This window comes from Danio rerio, chromosome 3 (assembly GCF_049306965.1).
Source record: "Danio rerio strain Tuebingen ecotype United States chromosome 3, GRCz12tu, whole genome shotgun sequence".
NCBI classification, from domain to species: Eukaryota; Metazoa; Chordata; class Actinopteri; order Cypriniformes; family Danionidae; genus Danio; species Danio rerio.
This window is the reverse complement of record NC_133178.1, coordinates 5,782,803-5,802,458: the sequence shown is the minus strand read 5'-3', so window position 1 is coordinate 5,802,458 and position 19,656 is coordinate 5,782,803. Positions and strand designations below refer to the sequence as shown.

The following is a 19,656-nucleotide window of genomic DNA, read 5'->3' as shown; positions in this document are numbered from 1 at the left end:
AGCGCTGTTCACACAGGCGAGGACGTTACGGAAATTTTCCGGAAAAGAGCATTCACACATCCATTCCAAAATACCGGTAAATTCTGACATCATTCACCACAAATGAGCCTTAAACGGCTGCGCTTGTATTTGTAAACATTTGAGTACATTACAAACTCTGTGGATGATCAATATTGAGAACAACTTCAATGAAAACATATGGAGGATCACTTTCGCATTTCGAGATGTTCATAATATGTTCCAGTGCTGGAAGCATCTTATGATTTACACAGTTGGCATTAAGATGAACATATAAACGTGATCTGACTAACATCTAGCAGCTAAATGCGTCTGGGAAAATATTCAAAGGCTTTTATTCTCATAAACCGCGCGGGCGTAAACGCGTCTGACTGTTCTGATTGGCTAAAGCAGACGTCTCACGTCAGCACGTTCTAGACGTGCACGCGCTCTTTCCGGCAATCTTCCTTATGCTTTCACACAGCGCAGCATTCCGGCAAATTACCGGTAATGTTACAACTTCTCTTTCCAGAAAATAACCCGAACGAATTTACCGGTATTTTCAAAAAGGGCCTGTTCACTCATACACACTTAAGACTTAAAAGCACAAACTTAAAATGCACACAACTGACAAATAGTCGCAGACAAATTAAATGTTAGTGTCAAGGCAGCACTGTCCCAATCGGGCCAGTAATGATCCTGTCTACTGTCCCAAGCGTCTCTCACGCCAGCCCTGGGCAGTCCTTATTGTTAAGCCCTGTCTAGTATATTTATAAATCTAATAAATAAGTACTTGTAATTAATGGAAACGATACCTGTATCTAAAAAATAAGCACAAGTAACATAAAAATAGATACTAGTACGGGTTATAGATTAAATGTAAAAATGGCTTGCCATACATGCACAGCAAGCTGTGCGCAACACACGGCAGGCCAGGGAAATATACGTCTCTCATTGCTTTCTGCTTGTTTTTGGCGTTATCTGCTAAATTTGCGTCAATTTTTTTTTTCTCTCTCTTTGGATTCTCCTCGATCGAAACATGCCACTAAATGAGTTCAGAAAAAAATCTCAACAGAATGTGACCATGTTAAAGCCTGACAGTGTAGCGCAGGGGTGGCCAACCCTGTTCCTGGAGAGCCACCTTCCTGCAGATTTCAGTTGCTACCCATATCAAACACACCTGAACCAATTAATTAGGACCTGAACACCGGGTGATAATTACAGGCAGGTGTGTTTGATATGGGTTAGACGCTAGAGGCCATGGTCTTTAGCCTCCTTGTTAAGGCTGATTTATACTTCTGCGTCAAACGCCAGCGTATGCTACGGCGCTGACGCATAGCCCTTTGCCGTGGCCGTCGGCGTCGCTGACGTGCACCTCTCAAAAAAATGTAACTACACGTCGCAACGACGCGTAGCGCAAGCGCTGTGATTGGTCGGCTTGGTAGCGCTGACGAGTCTGGGCGGGACCGAGAGCCGCGCGAATGGCGCAAGCCCAATGTAGTGATTGTTTACAAGTGTGGAGTACTGTGAAGGAGCTCCGGATGGAAAGTTTTGTTTTGTGTTTACCTCATGGTTAAAGTTGTTGCACGTCCGCCGGTTCCTGCCTCAAAATGAGCGAGTTTGAGCCACTTGTGAATCCAGGAAGTGTTCAGGAAAAGCAAAAAAGCAGAGAAGAAACTCGACACAGTGGAACATTTACACCTCACTGCCAACTAGCGTTTCGGAAGTGTTAATGCAGACCAAAAGAGACAGCGCGCAGAAGAATAAATGCACAGCCGTGGGTTACGCCGGTCACTTGACGCAGAAGTATAAACCAGGCTTTAGAGCAACCGACTCCCACGTGGAAGGTCGCCGGTTCAATACCAGCTCGGAGTGGGTTGGGTGGCGTAGGACCAGCAGGGTTACATTGGTGTCGTGACCCGGATAGGAGTGTGGTTAAGGGAAAGGTCAGCTAGTGTGTGCTGTGCAGGTACACCTCACTCCTCTGACCTCTAAGCGACAGAAACTAGAGGCCATGGTCTTTAGCCTTCTCGGTAGAGTGACCGACTCTCATGAGGAAGGCTGCCAGTTCGATACCAGCTCGGAGCGGGTTGGGTGATGTAGGATTGGTGGGGGTTACACACGTCTCCAGATTGACAACAGGAGCAGAGCAAAGAGCAGGGTTAAGAACTAAATTTGTGGTTTTAAAGCAATCACTTTTAACAATCAAATTTGAAGATAATTTAGATTTAGCCTTACTGACCAAGTCCTGATATTCATTTAGGCAGTCTTTTAAAATCTGGTTGGAAACCTGAAGCCCATCCTTTTTCCACCTGTGCTCAGCCCTTCTGCATTTATGCCTGAGAGTACGGGTTGATGAATTTAACCAGGGCTGTGGAATTTAATTAACCCTGGACCTCTTAAATTTAAGAGCAACTTCATTTAAAGCAAAATGACAAGCAGAGTTAAAAGTTTCAGCAAGTTCTTTAGTGTCTGAACAAGATGGCAAAGAAGCATCAGCATTCGCCCATACACTGCGTATAGAGTGGAGGAACTATGACGTCACTTTGTAGGCTAATCGGCTGCTAGCATAAAACTGGTTCCCTCATGAAAATTCCTATAGGATTTTCCCATTGGGTTTTCGAAGATTGCAAATAATAAGCTCGGTGTTCAAACTCCGTTCATTACACTTACACGTTTTGTCCAGTCGGATAATCCTCACACGAAAATACAACTTTGAGCACTTTTGGATCTTAAATGCAAACGCAAGACTTGAAAAGCTAACATTAGGCTATAAACGGACTACAGAGCCCCCGGGGTGCTCGTCATGACGTCAGCCCCACCCTGCTACAGACGACTTATCAAGCTTATTCTTAGAAATAATGTCCATGACAAAGAGTTAATCTCTCTGTTTATTATATTATAATCCATGGTATATATTATGAACTAATAAATACGCAAACACACATAGACCTTTGTGCCTTTTGGATCGTTTTTACGTGGGAAATACATCTGTTTTGCTTTGCAGTTGTTCTAAACGTTTTAAAAATGTGTATAATTATGCCTATATAGTATTATTATGAGACATATTTAAATAAGTGTATCGCTCGCGCACACAGCCTGCTTACCTTAAACAGATGACAGAAATGAGGCGTGAGGAGAAACAAGTCAATCAAATGCCTGCAAGTTCCATCATCATGGACACAGAGCAACATTCAATATTCCTTTTATGTCACGACGTACAGCGAAAAGCAGCTCATACAGTCACATCTGCTATACGTTTTATGGAGGAGTGTAAATACTGCAGTTAAATGTGTTCAGATGAAGAAAAAAAGACGAGAAATCACTTGATCACGTTAAAATGACAGTTAACATGCATGTATTTTTACACATTTATTCACACGTTTGCATTACTGAGAGCAGTAAAGAAACAGGCTGCTGCATTGGTGAGCAGTATCTTCATAATATCGTTTAATTAAAATAAATGATCAACAAATGAATCTGTCTCGACAGCCTTTACATGTGAAGGAATTATCTACACAAAATCTGAATTCTTAATTAGAATAATACAACAAACTATAAAATACTATTAATGAAAATACATAAAAAACAGATGAATCCAAACGCCCAACACAAGCAAGCTGCGCTCCAGACCAGATCAGCTCAATGACGTATAATGTCTCCGACACCGCCTGTAGTCCCATTTAGCAACTTGATAGCAACCGTCTTTTTAAAGAAGCATGGCCGAATTAAAAACTCAAGAGTGTGCTGTGACTGATGTGTTTTATGTCGCAGAACAAAACAGGAAAGTATCTTGAGTTGGTGTTAGCCACGGACCTTATTTAAGCGATTTTACTGAAACCCCATTCAAAAAACCCATTGACTTTGGGACGAGGGAACCGGAAGTGCTAAAATGCTAACTCGCTTTCGGGTTTTTGCATACAAATTGACGTCATAGTTCCTCCACTCTATTACGGTAGAGCGCTAAAAACACCTGAACGCAAATACTGTCACTGCTAATGCTTGTTTGTCATGATAGATCAGCGTCTCACTGAATATAAATTATTAAATAATAATGGAAAAATAACAAATTAATGCAAATAAATAACTAGAATTGAGAATTGCTTTATCAATAATTACAAAATAAAAGCCATTAAATTCTTATAAACGATTCTACTTTGGCACAGTATTCAAAAGGGTAAACCAATTAAAGCAAATTGATTTCATGAGCAGCTACACCTTAGATTGATTAGACATCCCAACATTGTCAACTAAACCTTTTTCATGTCCATCTGATGTGGAACTATAAAACAAGAGCCCTTTAAACCTTACACTAATTTGGCCCCGATTTGAAAAAAAAAAAAAGATTAAAATAAGACTATTAGATATTACAGGCCAGTTTTACCTCAGATTGATAGCAGACATTACCATGGTGTCAACTAAACACTTCTCATACGCTAATTTCACGTGGCCGCCATTTTAAAGAATCAAATCGAGGCTGCTGTGGGAAGAAACCTGTAAGTATAGGACCAGCACTGTAAACATTGCAGCAACATGCTGTGCCCTACAAACCTCCAGCTGTTGACGCCATTTCAAAGTGCAGATGTGGTGTAAAAATCACTTTAACATCCTTCAGTAAGTTTCATTTAAACAATTAAGGCATATTAGACATCAAACAAGCTTAAACATTTTAAAAAATTATTAAGTCAACCCAAAACACTTCATAATAGGTGCACTCTCAAAATAAACCACTTACTATTTCTCCAGACTGAATACCTGCATTTCTTCTGAACCTACAGGCAGCCAATCGGCTTTCACAGAACGAGCAACAGGCAGCCAATCAGCTTTCTCAGAACCAGCTACAGGCAGCCAATCAGCTTTCGCTAATCAGCATGCAGGCAAACGTCCCGCCCACAGCGCTTATTGTGAGGCGGAGATCGGAGAGAGCAGAACTTTACTGTTTGACGTTTGATATTTTTAATTCCTCTTCTGTTACGGGTGTTGTTCGTCTGTTCAGAGTAAGTGTATGATATCTGACCATAGTAGCGTTCGCAGACTTGCGGGAATCATCTTGCGGTTTGAACCGCTTTAACATATGTGCTCAATGCTAATATACTCTCTTGTTTTTAGCTCGATGCTACGCTGTAAACACTCTTGTAATGTCTTACTCACGGGTTATCTGGACACCTTTCATTTGTGTCTCCATCTAATTCATTCACTAAGAGGTAGTTTAATGATGATTATATTGAATATTGACTGTTTAACTGAACATATGCTCGTGTAAACTCTTGAAGAGACGCAAACGCTTTATTTTGCAGTAAAGCAGAATTTAGGATTAGTATAATAATATAAAACACTTAATTCATTAAAATATTGAGAGATAAATGTAAGCAATCAGAGACATGATCACGCTGCACACATGAGATGTAGAATCGGCCACTCAAGACTTACACACACATTTATTGAACAGGGGAGAAACACCTATTTGTAGCTTGTGTGAGAATATTTTGATGATAAAACATATTTTAATAGGATGTATTTTTAAAATGATATTAGAGAGGGTTTTAATCCAGGAAATATTTTGAGGAAAATGTTTTAAAAATGTGTTTTCTGGAAGAATTTTACAATATCATTGATCAGACTGAAAGACTTTTTATCAGTGTTGTTGTTTGTATGTTTTTAATACAATTATTGATGTTTAAGAAACAGTTATGATTGTTAATTATGTACTGAATATTTAATGCAAGAATTTCTGTTATAAACACAGGAATATTCCCATCAGGATCAAGTGAAGAGTTTACTGAAGGACAGCGAGAACATGAGTGATCCAGAAACCTGCAGAATTAAACCTGAAGATACTGAACAACAAATAGGTTGGTGTTTATTCCTTTATTTCTTCATTAATAAGCCTGAAGAACAATAATGACGAAAAGCTTTATCTGATTCATTGAACAAGCACAATAAAAACAAATTATTTTATGTAAAGACAGAAAAAAGTAAATACACTTTCTATTCACAAGGTAACAAATAGGGACTGAAGCTCAGTTGTCTTTTAATTGAACAAATGTTCAGTAAAAGGAGATTTGTTAAACATTTGATATTATTATTAATACATTAATATTATTATTAATTATTTCACTATATTAGGGCTAAAGTCTAATAACATTGTATTAGGCACAAACTGTGCTACAATAGGCGGCGCAGTAGGTAGTGCTGTCACCTCACAGCAAGAAGGTCACTGGTTCGAGCCTCAGCTGGCTCAGTTGGCGTTTCTGTGTGGAGTTTGCATGTTCTCCCTGAGTTCGCATGGGTTTCCTCCGGGTGCTCCGGTTTACCCCACAGTCCAAAGACATTCGGTACAGGTGAATTGGATAGGCTAAATTGTCCATAGTGTATGAGTGTGAATGAGTGTGTGTGTGGATGTTTCCCAGAGATGGTTTGCGGCTGGAAGGGCATCTGCTGCATAAAAACGTGCTGGATAAGTTGGTGGTTCATGCTGCTGTGGCAACCCCGGATTAATAAAGGTATTAAGTCAACAAAAAAATGAATGAATGACTCGAAAATAAATGAAAGACACTTAGCAAGTTATAATTTTGTGACCAGGCATGATCAAACTGTCTATACTAGATCTGGAACTGGACAGTCTAGGTTGACACATTTATATTTACTGCATAACGAAGCACCACTTAAATTATTATCAGGCTGCTCTTACTATCAAACATATTTAGTTGGAATGTGGAAGTTTTAATACCAATTAAAAACATTTTCTTTAAGGAGAGTACTTTGGACATTTTTAAAAAGGTACCACCAGGAAGAATCTTAAATTATTTATCAAAAGTTAAACTGGAATATCATATTTAACTTTTGGATATTTTTTGTGTGGATAATTTTATCTATTTATAATTTATATATATATGTCTAAGTAACTTTTTTATTGAAATATGGATTTGTTTTTATCATGTAATATTTAATGTGTGTCCATTTTGCCACGAAATAGCCATATGTTGCTAATTTGGAAATAAATAAATAATGTAAACCGTTAAACTCGTTATCTTCCAGCTGCATCCATATCCAATCTAGCAACAACCGGTGCAAAACAGTGTGTGCTCTTGCTTCATTTGTAAAATATCACCTTATTTTTTCACATATCTTACCTGAATTTTACACTGCTACTCAGCTAGCGTAAAAACAAATACCATATTTCCTGGTTCCTCTGAAGATCCGCCTTCAGTGAGCTCTGATTGGTCAGCTAATGCTGAGTTCTGACTGCAGGGTTTTTAGAATAGACGTGTCACAGATGTTTTCTCACTGCATGACTAGCTGCTGTAGCGTTCATCGCTGATTTGTTTACACTGCAAGATGGATCGGCGACAAGGGGTTTCACACTGCATGACTTGAGAATAAGAAGAATTGCCTTTGTCTCAGTCCACAAACTACGTCTCACAACCAAACACACGCGAGAAGTGACATGGAAACAACTTAAGGTCATGTAGTATATCTTTTATTATTAACTACATCATGAGAAAGAAGCCTTTAGTGTGCTAGAAAATATTTTGCTCACCTGCCTTTAAAGGGAATTAGCAATTTTTCGACTTTTTCTTTTTCAACCTAGTTGTGATATTGCCAAATTTACACTAGTTTTTCCTCCATTTCTTGGGTCCAAATTCCTTGAAAAGAAGCCCTTTTAACTTCTCCCCCAACCTCCCGCTGCAGATACCCAAACTCGTGGATGCTGCCCTCTCATTGGCTGTAGGTAATCAAGATGTTATTTTCAATCAGAACACATTTCAGACGGCATGATTTGAACCGGCAAAAGCTCCAGATAATTAAGCACGCCAAATATCTCATGGGCGACTCATCTGCTCTTCTCTTAGATCATGTTTTTGATAGTTCACACTGTGTGATTGTTACTCGCGTGAATGAGCACCGATTTGCCTGTGATTTCAGGCATATGTCTACAATTTCTCAAAACCTGTCGGCGAGTCAAAATCAGGGCTAAAATCATGCCATCTGAACTCTTCATTAGCCACAACAACAGCAATCAAGTGTTTTCGTATGTAACAACGCTTTTTAGGATTTTTGGGCCACTCATCTTTGCAGAATTGTTTAATTTCACCTCATTTTTCGAGCATGAACCGGCTTTTTAGGGTCATGCCACAGCATCTCAATGGGATTCAAGTCAGGACTTTGACTAGGCCACTCGAAACTGTTTAATTAGTTTTTCTTCAGCCATTCAGAAGTGCACTTGCTGGTGTGCTTTGGATCATTGTCCTGCTGCAGAACCCAAGTTGGCTTCAGCTTGAGGTCAGTAACAGATGGCCAGACGCTCTCCTTTAGGATATTTTGTGTGGGATATCATAATTTCATTGTGATATGCCCATCACACTACCACCGCCACATTTTACTGTTGCTTTGATATTTATTTTCTGAACTTCAGTGCAACTTTTATGCCATACATAACGGCACACACGCCTTGCAAAAAAAAAAAGTTTAACCTTTGTCAGAAGTCTTGGAAAAATTATCAAGATGTTTTCTGGCAAACCAAAGCTTTCATGTTCTTTCAGCTCTGCAGTGGTTTTCTTATTGGAGCTCTGCTACATTTCTGCCCAGTTTTTTCTTATGGTGGAGTCATGAACACTCACCTTAACTGGGGAAAGTGAGGTCTGCACGTCTTTAGGTGTTGTTATGGGTCTTTTGTGACCTCTTGGATGAGTTGTCGATGCTCTTGGGGTAATTTTGGCCACCCGCTCACTCCTAGGAAGATTGACTAGATAATGACTTTTGCAGGGGTTCACTGCAGTCATAAAGCTTTAGAAATGTTTTTATAACCTTTTCCAGACCAGAAGTATTTTCTTTCTGATTTGTGTTCAAATTTCTTTGAATCTCTACATGTTGTCTAGCTGTTGAGGCTCTTTTGGTCTACTTCACTTTGTCAGGCAGGTCCTATTTAGGTAATTTCTAACAGATGTGACAGTAATCAGGTCTGGGTGTGGCTATAGAGAAATTGTACTCAGGTGTGATTAAACCAGTTGTTTTAACAGTGGGAAAACTTCACATAGGGCTATGTGCTCCTGTGTTTTGTTTTCCTTTAAATAATTCCATGCAGATTACTTAACTAGAAAACATTTGTTTTCAAAAAGGCTCAGTGAATCCTTGTGTATTGTTCAAATTGACTACTCTTTCAATAAGTTTGTGACTGTTTCTGGCCCATTGACTGTTATAATCACATATTTTTAATTTCAAAGCCATGATGCACTTGTGATTCTTGGGGGTTTTTCCCAGTTGTGAAGTGGTACAATTTGTTATTATTACTGTTGATCATCAGTTGGCTACATTAACCCTTTAGATAGGCCTGTGAATTTTGGGCTGTTATATAGAGTTCTATGGTGTATCCTACAAATTATAGCGTACTTGCAGAAATACTAGGGATGTCAAAATAAATTGTTTCTTCGGTGCACCGCGATGCAGACACAGACAATTCGGTATCGATTCCGTAATAATCATAATCGGTTATTATGTATTGACGTCATTAATCTCCTATGTGCTCTGTCGCGAGGGAGGTGAGCGCGAGTATTTACAACACTCAGCCAACTCAGGGCCGGCCCATGGCATAGGCACCATAGGCAAATGCTAAGGGCGCTGTACATCCAGGGGGGCGCCAGAAAGGAGCGCGGTTCAGTTGGTTTTGTTTTCGATTTTCCTGACACACATTCAGTTACAGACGGCAATAACTCAAAAACCTCTTACCCTAAAAAGATCTAAAGTGTTTCCTACAGAAAGACAAAGCTGGTTATGTTTCACAGCTGTCTTTCTTTTTTTTCGCTCGACATTACGAGCACTGCTCCGTTTAAGCCCTCGCAGTCTGCGTTTACTTTAGCCGGCAGAGCTCGCGCTGAGAGGAGCTCTCAGTAAGGGACCGTCGGAAAAGTGCTTATTTTTTATTTTTTTTTTTTTTTCGTTTTTCTCCTCCGCTCAGCGCGAGCTCTCCCTGTTGCAAGGGCTTAAGTGTGTGTGTGCGTGTGCGTGTGTGTTTGTTTGTATGTTTGATGCTGTCTATGTTTTTGAATGTGTTTGAATGAGAGACAGTGTGGTGCTGTGTGTCTGTGTGTTTATACAGACAGCATGTTATAGCCTCCCCCCTAAAATATAACACTGTATATGGAAAGCATCGTCAATGCACCGAGATATCGAATTGAACCGAATCGATGACATGATAATCGTAACCCAACGGTGAGACCAGTATAGGTTCACACCTCTAAGAAATACAATGAGAGCTGAGGTGGATTCTTTATTTTTCAAACATATCAAGGTAAGTGTTCAAATGTCTGTCTTACACTGTCTCTCTCTCTTACACACACACACTATACTCCATATAAAAGGTAGAAGCTTTTTTTTTTGCACTGTAACTAAATAGGATTAAAATTGCAGCTTATTTTAGTGATGTTTTTAGTACCTTTTGACGAGAGTTTATAGACTTAATAAAAACCTGTTTTTTTTTTTATTTCAGACCTAATTGAAGAGAATGTGGCGAGTAAAGAGGAGGAACATCATATCAAAATTGAGGAAAAAACTAATTTACAGAATTGCGGTATTTTGAAAACGAGAGACAAGAAACCATTCAGCTGCACTCAGTGTGGGAAGAGTTTCAGACATATATCGACCCTTAATAAACACAAGAAAATCCACACTGGAGAGAAACCATTCACATGCACTCAGTGTGGAAAGAGTTTCAGCCAGTCATCACAATTTAATCAACACAGGAGGATCCACACCGGAGAGAAACCGTTCACATGCACTGAGTGTGGGACGAATTTCAGCCGGTCTTCAAACCTTAAACTACACATGAAGATCCACACTGGAGAAAAACCATTCACCTGCACTCAGTGTGGGAAGGGTTTCAGACAAATATCAAGACTTAATAAACACAAGGAAATTCACACTGGAGAGAAACCGTTCACTTGCACTCAGTGTGGGAAGAGTTTCGTTTTTTCAACAAGTCTTAATAAACACATGAAGGTCCACACTGGAGTGAAACCATACACATGCACTCAGTGTGGGAAGAGTTTCAGCGTCTCATCAAACCTTTATAGACACATGAGGATTCACACTGGAGAGAAACCATTCACATGTTCTCAGTGTGGGAAGAGCTTCAGCATCTCGTCAAACCTTCATCAACACATGAAGGTCCACACTGGAGAGAAACCATTCATATGTTCTCAGTGTGGGAAGAGCTTCAGCCAGTTAGCACAACTTAATCAACATGTGATTATCCACACTGGAGAGAAACCATACACATGCACTCAGTGTGGGAAAACCTTCAGCCAGTCTTCACACCTTAAACTACACAGTAATGTCCACACTGGAGAGAAACCATACGCGTGCACTCAGTGTGGGAAGAGTTTCAGCCAACCATCCAACCTTAAGCAACACCTAAGGATCCACACTGGAGAGAAACCGTACACATGCCCTCAGTGTGGAAGGAGTTTCAACCATTCATCATCGATTAATCTACACATGAGGATCCACACTGGAGAGAAACCATACTCATGCACTCAGTGTGGAAAAAGTTTCAGCCATTTACCATCGATTAATCTACACATGAGGATCCACACTGGAGAAGGCATAGGACGATAACCGTTTTCAAGGTATACCGCAGTTTGGAAAAGTCAAGGTTTTAAAACCACCACAATTTTCTGCTATAACATTCCTATGGTGTTGATCTTATTCTTCAATGCGGAAGTGTGCTCGCTTTTGCAATTGTTTTATAATCTCTGATTCAGCTGCCTATGGGAGAAATGACTAGAAATATTAAATATTAGAAAGAGGTCAAACTACTTGCTCTAAAAACAATGACTATACTATATGACTATACTATGCATGACTATACAGGGAAAATAGAATAATATAATAAGAAAAAATATCACGTTTGCAACATCAAGCAGCAGAGCGAGCTGTTATTAACATATACAAATGAATGGAAGTGAATAAGATCGCAAGTCTCGAGCCAAAATAATTCAAATGGCTGTGCCCTCTCGTATGTGGAGAATAAGGTGAATATGTCAAATTTTTTATTTAATTTAATTTTATTTACGTTTTGTGTTTAGTACAACAGTATCTCCAGCACAAAATATATCTAAATTGTCTTTTTAAATTGAAAATAATGAAGACTAATGAAGACAGCAGAAGTCAATGATTCATTTGAATTATTCAGCCTGACATGTTTAATGCTCCACAATATTTTAAATGTTTCTCAAAATATATTGTTCAAAGGTGGAAAAGTTTTAGTTTTTTACCCAGACATTTAAAAAGAGCATTTATTAGAGCAGTAATCACAATACCATCAAACCGTGATATTTTTATCCAAGGTTAGCATACCGTCAGAATCTTATACCAGTCCATGCCTACACTGGAGAGACCATTCACATGTTCTCAGTGTGGGAAGAGATTTAGACGATCAATGCACCATCATATACACATGAAGAGTAGGGCTGGATGATATGGCAAAAACTCGATTTTTTTATTTCAAAATTGAACATAAAATAGGCGACACTCTAGTGCAATTTGGGGAAACAGCCACATTCCAATAGAACAGCAGCATATTATAAGTCTGTAAAATAAACTATTATAATTTCTCATGATTGTGATAGTAAGTGTTGTATTGTCGTTTTTCAGGTTGTATCTCGGCTTTAATGTGCTTTTTAAATAAATAAATAAATAAAAACAAAGCAGCTGCTTGCCATTGCGACAGCAATAAAATCCAATGGACAGCCGACCGCCTTTACTCCAAAATGGTGGAATCCGGGGCTGTTGCTGGGCGCTGCTGTTGCAATGGAACGTTCTATTGAATGTCGCCTCTTAGTCATTTTAAGCTCTTTGGTTGCATCAAGCCATGGCGCAGTTGCTAGTTACATGGCGGACTTTAAAATTGGAAAAACTGAATGCTTCACTAGCGAGAAAACAGTTAAACAGAGCATCTGCAGCGCGAGGATAAAGAACTAACCTCCTCCATTCGGCTTCTTTACTTTCACTTTCTCTGTCTCTTTCGGGATAAGAAACGCACTACACTGAAGACATCTATTAGCCTACATATTTAGCTTGATAGGTGCTAAGATTTATTTCAAAACTATTTCTAATTTCCGTTTTATTTTCCAGAAAACAAATAAATGAACAATAATAAAGCCTGGTTTACACTTCTGCGTCAAGTGATTGGCGTGACCCACAGCCCATGCAGTGTACGTGGCTGTGCATTTATACTTCAGTGAACTGTTTGTGTTGCTCTGCAATAAAACTTCAGAAACGCTAGCTGGCAGTAGGTGTTCATATTTCTCTGTGTCGAGTTTCTTCGCTGGTGTTTTTTTTTTTTTACGCTACCTTAATGTACAAGTGGCTCAAACTCATTTATTTTGAGGCAGGACCCGGCGGACGTGCAACAACTTCAACCATAAGGTAAACACAAAAGAGCAGTCTCCATCTGGAGCTCCTTCACGGGACTCCACATTGTAAACACTCACTGCATTTGGCTCGTGTGGCTCTCACCTCTGCCCACACCCGTCAACTGTTCCAAGCCGACCAATTTCAGAGCTTGCACTACGCATCGTTTCGACATGTAGTTACATTTTTAAGAGGTGCGCATCAGCAACGGCCACGGCGAGGGCTTTGCGACAAAGTATAAATCGGCCTTAACAAAGTATGGTCAAAAACTGAGTAATATGCCCCATATGGTCCAAAACCTGACAGGTGGACAAATCTAAGCTTGTTTTTAATAAAACAAATATAAATATGCATATAATAAATAATACTAATGCTAATAATAATATTATACAAAAGCAAGTTGTCTTGAATAAACTGGAAAAAGTCCCCCGAGATGATGAAGGTATGGAGGCAGTGGTTTTTATATTTATGTAGAAAATAATAATTTTTGCAATATTTAAATATTTTAATTGTTTTCAATTGTAAAGATATTTGTTTATTGTCAAAAAGAACAGTCATTTAAGCCAGCAAGGTATTTCGGCATCGCTCATACACTAAGTATTACGGTAGAGCACTAAAAACGGAACTGAACATAAATACTGTCGCTGCTAACGCATGTTTATCATGATAGATCAGCGACTCACCGACTAATGATAAAATATCAAATAATAATGAAAAAATAACAAATATATATATATATATAACAGTTATCACAGGCCAATTTTACCTTTAACAGGGCATTACCACGGTCAACAAAACACTTGTCATGGGTATATGTTTCGTTCCTTATTTATGTTTCTTACCTTCTTTATCAGTTCATATTTTCTGAATTTATCACACAAAACCAAGATAAGGGTGTTAAGATGCAAATTTCACGCTATCCTGACTGAAATATAACATTAGCCCTGACTCTGTTACATGAAAACAAGTTAAAATTAAGCTTATGCTAAGCTAAATTAAGTTTCTACATTCTAAAACGCTTAACGCAGTTTAAATATTTTAAAGAAAATATAAAGTCAACCCAAAACACTTCATAATAGGTGCACTCCAAAAACAAACCACTTACTATTTCTCCTGACTGAATACCCGCTTTCTTCTGAACCTACAGGCAGCCAATCATCTTTCTCAGAACTAGCTACAGGCAGCCAATCAGCTTTCGCTTATCAGGGTGCAGGCAAATATCCCGCCCACAGCGCTTATTCTGAGGCAGAGATCGGAGAGAGCAGAACTTTGCTGTTTGAGGATTAATTGGTTTAATTCCTCTTCTGTTACGGGTGTTGTTCGTCTGTTCAGAGTAAGTGTATGATATCTGACTATAGTAGCGTTCGCAGACTTGCGGGAATTATCTTGCGGTTTGAACCGCTTTAACATGTGTGCTCAATGCTAATATACTCTCTTGTTTTTAGCTCGATGCTACGCTGTAAACACTCTTGTAATGTCTTACTCACGGGTTATCTGGACACCTTTCATTTGTGTCTCCATCTAATTCATTCATAAGAGGTAGCTTAATGCTGATTATATTGAATATTGACTGTTTATTATTATTTTGATGGTAAAACATATTTTAATAGGATGTATTTTTAAAATGATATTAGAGAGTGTTTTAATCCAGGGAATATTTTGAGGTAAATATTGTAAAATTCCTCCAGAAAACACATTTTATAAACATTTATCATTGATCAGACTGAAAGACTTTATAAGACTTTTTATCAGTGTTGTTGTTGTTTGTATGTTTTTAATACAATTAATGATGTTTAAGTAACAGTTATGATTGTTAATTATATGCTGAATATTTAATGCAAGAGTTTCTGTTATAAATGCAGGAATATTCCCATCAGGATCAAGTGAAGAGTTTACTGAAGGACAGCGAGAACATGAGTGATCCAGAACCCTGCAGAATTAAACCTGAAGATACTGAACAACAAATCGGTTGGTGTTTATTCCTGATTCTTCATTAAAGTGTCACAAAACACTATTTGAGCTGTTGACAGTCATATATGTGTTCCATGCTGCTATAAACACTATTTGGATATATATTTCACAAAAAAGGTGAAAATTGGTTGATTGTCCTGTCTCTACAGATTTGGTAAGTGATCGGTCAGTGGTCTTAGTTTTCTTTCAGTGTTTTAAGGAGGACCTTAGTCAAAATGATTTAGTTACTAAGTTTACCGTATGTTAATATCATTACACTTTTATAGGCTGAAAGATCAGCTGTAAATTCTGCTCTCTGAATGTAAACGTGTAGAGACCGCAATCAAAACTACGTGTAGGATTTTCACAGCATTTTATGAAAGGATAGTCTATACATACACTGCTTTCTGACGGTACCTACCAAGTGCATTAAGGTTACAGATAAATGCATTTTTTTCCCCTCATTCACCATGTGGTATCAAACATTCCATTAAGACTACACTTCCAGCACTTCCTTGCATCCAATATCTCATTCGGCACTGGGGGCATGCATGAAATGTTCCTGAATGAAAGTGAAAGTGCCAAACTGCAGTTAAAGTCCACAAATTAATAATTTGGAAAGGAATTTGACTACAGATGTCCATGTAAACACATGTAACACCCCCCCCCCCCACCACCACCACCACCACACACCCTGCGAAATGAAATGTTAATCTGGAGCTGTTTCATTGTAAATAGACTGCTGAAACAGTCAATAATACGTTTTCATGATTATTTACAAAGAATAAAATAATTAGTATACATTAGAAAAAGCTGCACATAAATTAGCAAACAGCTCAGCTCATTAATATTAATAGCTATTATAAAGAAATTGAAACAAGCTATCAAATCTCATGAACTTTTTCTTCACAGTATATTTTAATCATTCTGATTAACGAGCAGCGAATGAATCTCTCGTGTACATTTTTTGGGTTGGATTACATTAAATAACAGCACTGTCACTTTAAAAATGCACAGATCTGCAATGAAAGCATTTGATTGCTTTGCTAACAGTTTATGCTCATTTAAGACAAAATTTGTTGTTTAAAAGAAAACCCAACAAGATCGACGTGTCTAGATGTTGTTATTATTCATTCATTTATTTTATTTTCGGCTTAGTTCCTTTATTATTCTGGGGTTGCCACAGCAGAATGAACCACCATTATTATTATTATTATTATTATTATTAATATAATGATGATGATGATGGTGATGATGTGTATATGTCTGTTCAAACACACACCCAAAACTCAGTGTCCGCTTGAGCTCTGATCAAATCATGTACGTACAGAATCCGCATGGGAAACAGCCTCTACTTATCACTGTGGAGCGCATCAGCTGACGGTCATGCATCGTTACATGAACTGACTGTTTTTGAGGATTGCATAGGGGCAACGGCGCTTGTAATAAAAAGGGATTGGTGAGATGCGGCGTGGCTGTTCAGACTGAAAACCTACACAAGGAGTCATGCTATTAATTTGTTTATTTTAGTGACAGCAGTACACAACTGAACAATTCTTTGAACTGTACAACCGCACAAGCTAAAAATGAAGATTTATTTTTATTTTTTTTATCCACAAAGTGTGCAGCTTTTGTCACTGCAGTGGATCCTAATGGGCTTCTGGAAGAACATTTCAAGTACACTACTAGTACATTGATGTTAGTATGCTTGCTATCCATGAACAATTTAATTGATACATTTTAGTAAATAACCTAAATATTAAGTTTTACAGACTTGTAATAAAATAATTATCATCATTGATCCTGCCAGCCTAAAGCTTTCTTAACAAATTAATTAAAAAAGATTATTAAACAATTATACAATTATTTATATGATTATAAAATGTTTTTTTTCCTGTCAAGCTGTTTATGCACACATACCTTGCTCTTTCTTCTTCGCTCACAAGTGTAGCTCACTTATTTTGGGTATGTTTTATTTTTTGTTTAGATGAGTGCTTTTTTGAAAATGCATTCATTATCCAAAATAATCTTCATTATTGTTTAAGACTTAATCAAAACACCTTGTTTTGGGTTGTACACTAATATATATTGGAAAGTTTAAAATCTCTAAATGTAAACCCCTTTTTAGCATATTCAAACAAGAAGTATTAGCCTAAAGAGGAATGTTTAAACTCCTAGAATTTGTGCTTATTGCTTTTGCATTTTAATAGGCCTGTTCATTTTTATGTTTATACCCTCTCTTTTCCCCTTATTTCTCTCATGCTTTTGTTATATATTTAATTCATAATTATCTTACTGTTGAAAAATTAGCTATGGTTTGTAGAGACGGTATTCTGTTTTCTTTGTACTGTAAATCTTTGTCATAAATAAAAACAAATAAATGATGATGGAGCCATGTGATCGGTCATCACGCCAACTTTGAGCCCCGAACAGTCCGGTTGACTGCTTCGTTTTTAACGAAGCGCTCCGCTAATCTCGTTGATCACAGGCTGCCGCCATGGTTCAAGTCGAATGCACCTAATGTCTTTCTCCTCTGCTTCTGTGTGTTTGTTTTGCCTCTGAGAAAATCTGAGCATGCCCAAATGGAAACTCCCATTTTTATGTAAAACCTTCCCTGGACACTCCCACCTAAACAGAACTAGACACACCCACTTTCCTTACTTTTTTCATAGTAGAGGTGTAAAAACACACTGCTGAGACGGAAATTTTTTTTTTATCCTTTGTCCGTTCACAGAGCATTTTCCCAAAGATGAAAATGTTTTCTGGCAAACCTGAGATGTGCTTTTATGTTGTTTCTGCTCAGCAGTGGTTTTCTTATTGCATCTCTGCTACGTTTTTGCCCAGTTTCTTTCTTATGGTGGAGTCATGAACACTCACCTTAACTGAGGAGAGTGAGGCATGCAGGTCTTTGGGTGTTGTTGTGGTTCTTTTGTGACCTCTTGGATGAGTTGTCGATACTCTCTTGGTGTAATTTTGGTCATCCGGCCACTCCTAGGAAGGTGATCAAGAGCAAAATTCACAAATATGACCTTTGACCAGCAAATTTGATTATTTGCTGTCATGCAATCAAAAAATGTGATTCAAATGGAAGTCAATGGGGTAAAAACAGCCCCAAACATAATGAAAAGGTAGTCAATTTGTTTATGGTTGTTTTTTTTTTTTTAAAGATCCAAAGCATTTTCCCAACATATATGTCAAAATAAGATTTGTCATCAAACATCAGTCCATTTGCTGAAACACTGAGAAAGTTGTGGCCAAATTAAAACTTGATATCATCACAGAGTGGATGAAAACAACCCAGCAGCACACAAGGGTTAAAGGTGCACTTTTCAGACTTTATGCAGATTTGTCACATTTAATGTGCATCACAATTTCAGCTTGTGTAGCCAATGATTTAGCACCTTTTGACTTCAGCTTTTGATGACAGTTTTATAGACTTAATAAAAACCTGTTTTTTTATTTTATTTCAGACCTAATTGAAGAAAATGTGGCGAGTAAGGAGGAGGAGCATCATGTCAAAATTGAGGAAAAAAATAATTTACAGACTTGCTGTATTTTGAAAACGAGAGACAAGAGTCATTTAATCTGCACTCAGTGTGGAATGAGTTGTAGAGGCAAAGGCCATCTTAAGATTCACATGAGGATCCACACTGGAGAGAAACCATTGACATGCACTCAGTGTGGGAAAAGCTTTAGCCAATCATCATCCCTAAATAAACACATGATGATCCACACTGGAGAGAAACCGTTTACATGCACTCAGTGTGGGAAGGGCTTTAGCCAATCATCAAACCTTAATAGACACATGAAGATCCACACTGGAGAGAAACCATTCACCTGCACTCAGTGTGGGAAGAGTTTTTGCCAGTTATCACAACTTGTTCCACACATGAGGATCCACACTGGAGAGAAACCATTGACATGCACTCACTGTGGGAAGAGCTTCAGACAAATATCGACCCTTAATAAACACAAGAAAATCCACACTGGGGAGAAACCATTCAGATGCACTCAGTGTGGGAAGAGTTTCATCTTCTCATCAAACTATAATAAGCACATGAGGATCCACACTGGAGAGAAACCGTTCACTTGTTCTCAGTGTGGGAAGAGTTTCAGCGTCTCGTCAAACCTTAATCAACACATGAGGATCCACACTGGGGAGAAACCATACACATGCACTCACTGTGGGAAGAGCTTCAGCCAATCTTCACATCTTAAACTACACATGAAGATCCACACTGGAGTAGGCATGGGATGATAACCGTTTTCAAGGTATACCGCGGTTTGGAAAATGCCCAT

The 19,656-nt window shown here is 38.3% G+C and overlaps 1 protein-coding gene across 22 annotated transcripts in view; it reads left to right on the top strand.

Annotated features, from left to right (window-relative positions):
- The window catches only part of wu:fb44c10, a 78,819-nt gene that overhangs the window by 38,484 nt on the left and 20,679 nt on the right, over positions 1-19,656 (top strand). For 10 of the 22 annotated variants that reach the window (XM_073943989.1, XM_073943990.1, XM_073943988.1 and 7 more), the window contains 2 exons: positions 5,744-5,849; positions 10,484-13,278. Coding sequence is in view for 12 of the 22 variants with exons in the window: in XM_073944001.1 (XP_073800102.1) it covers positions 5,795-5,849; positions 10,484-11,610 (1,182 nt within the window). In the remaining 10 variants the exon portion in view is untranslated. Of the gene's footprint in view, positions 1-4,775; positions 4,995-5,106; positions 5,202-5,743; positions 5,850-10,483; positions 13,279-14,554; positions 14,741-15,269; positions 15,376-18,827; positions 19,622-19,656 lie in introns of those variants that run through there. The other 12 variants (XM_073944004.1, XM_073943981.1, XM_073943983.1 and 9 more) reach the window with 12 other exon arrangements.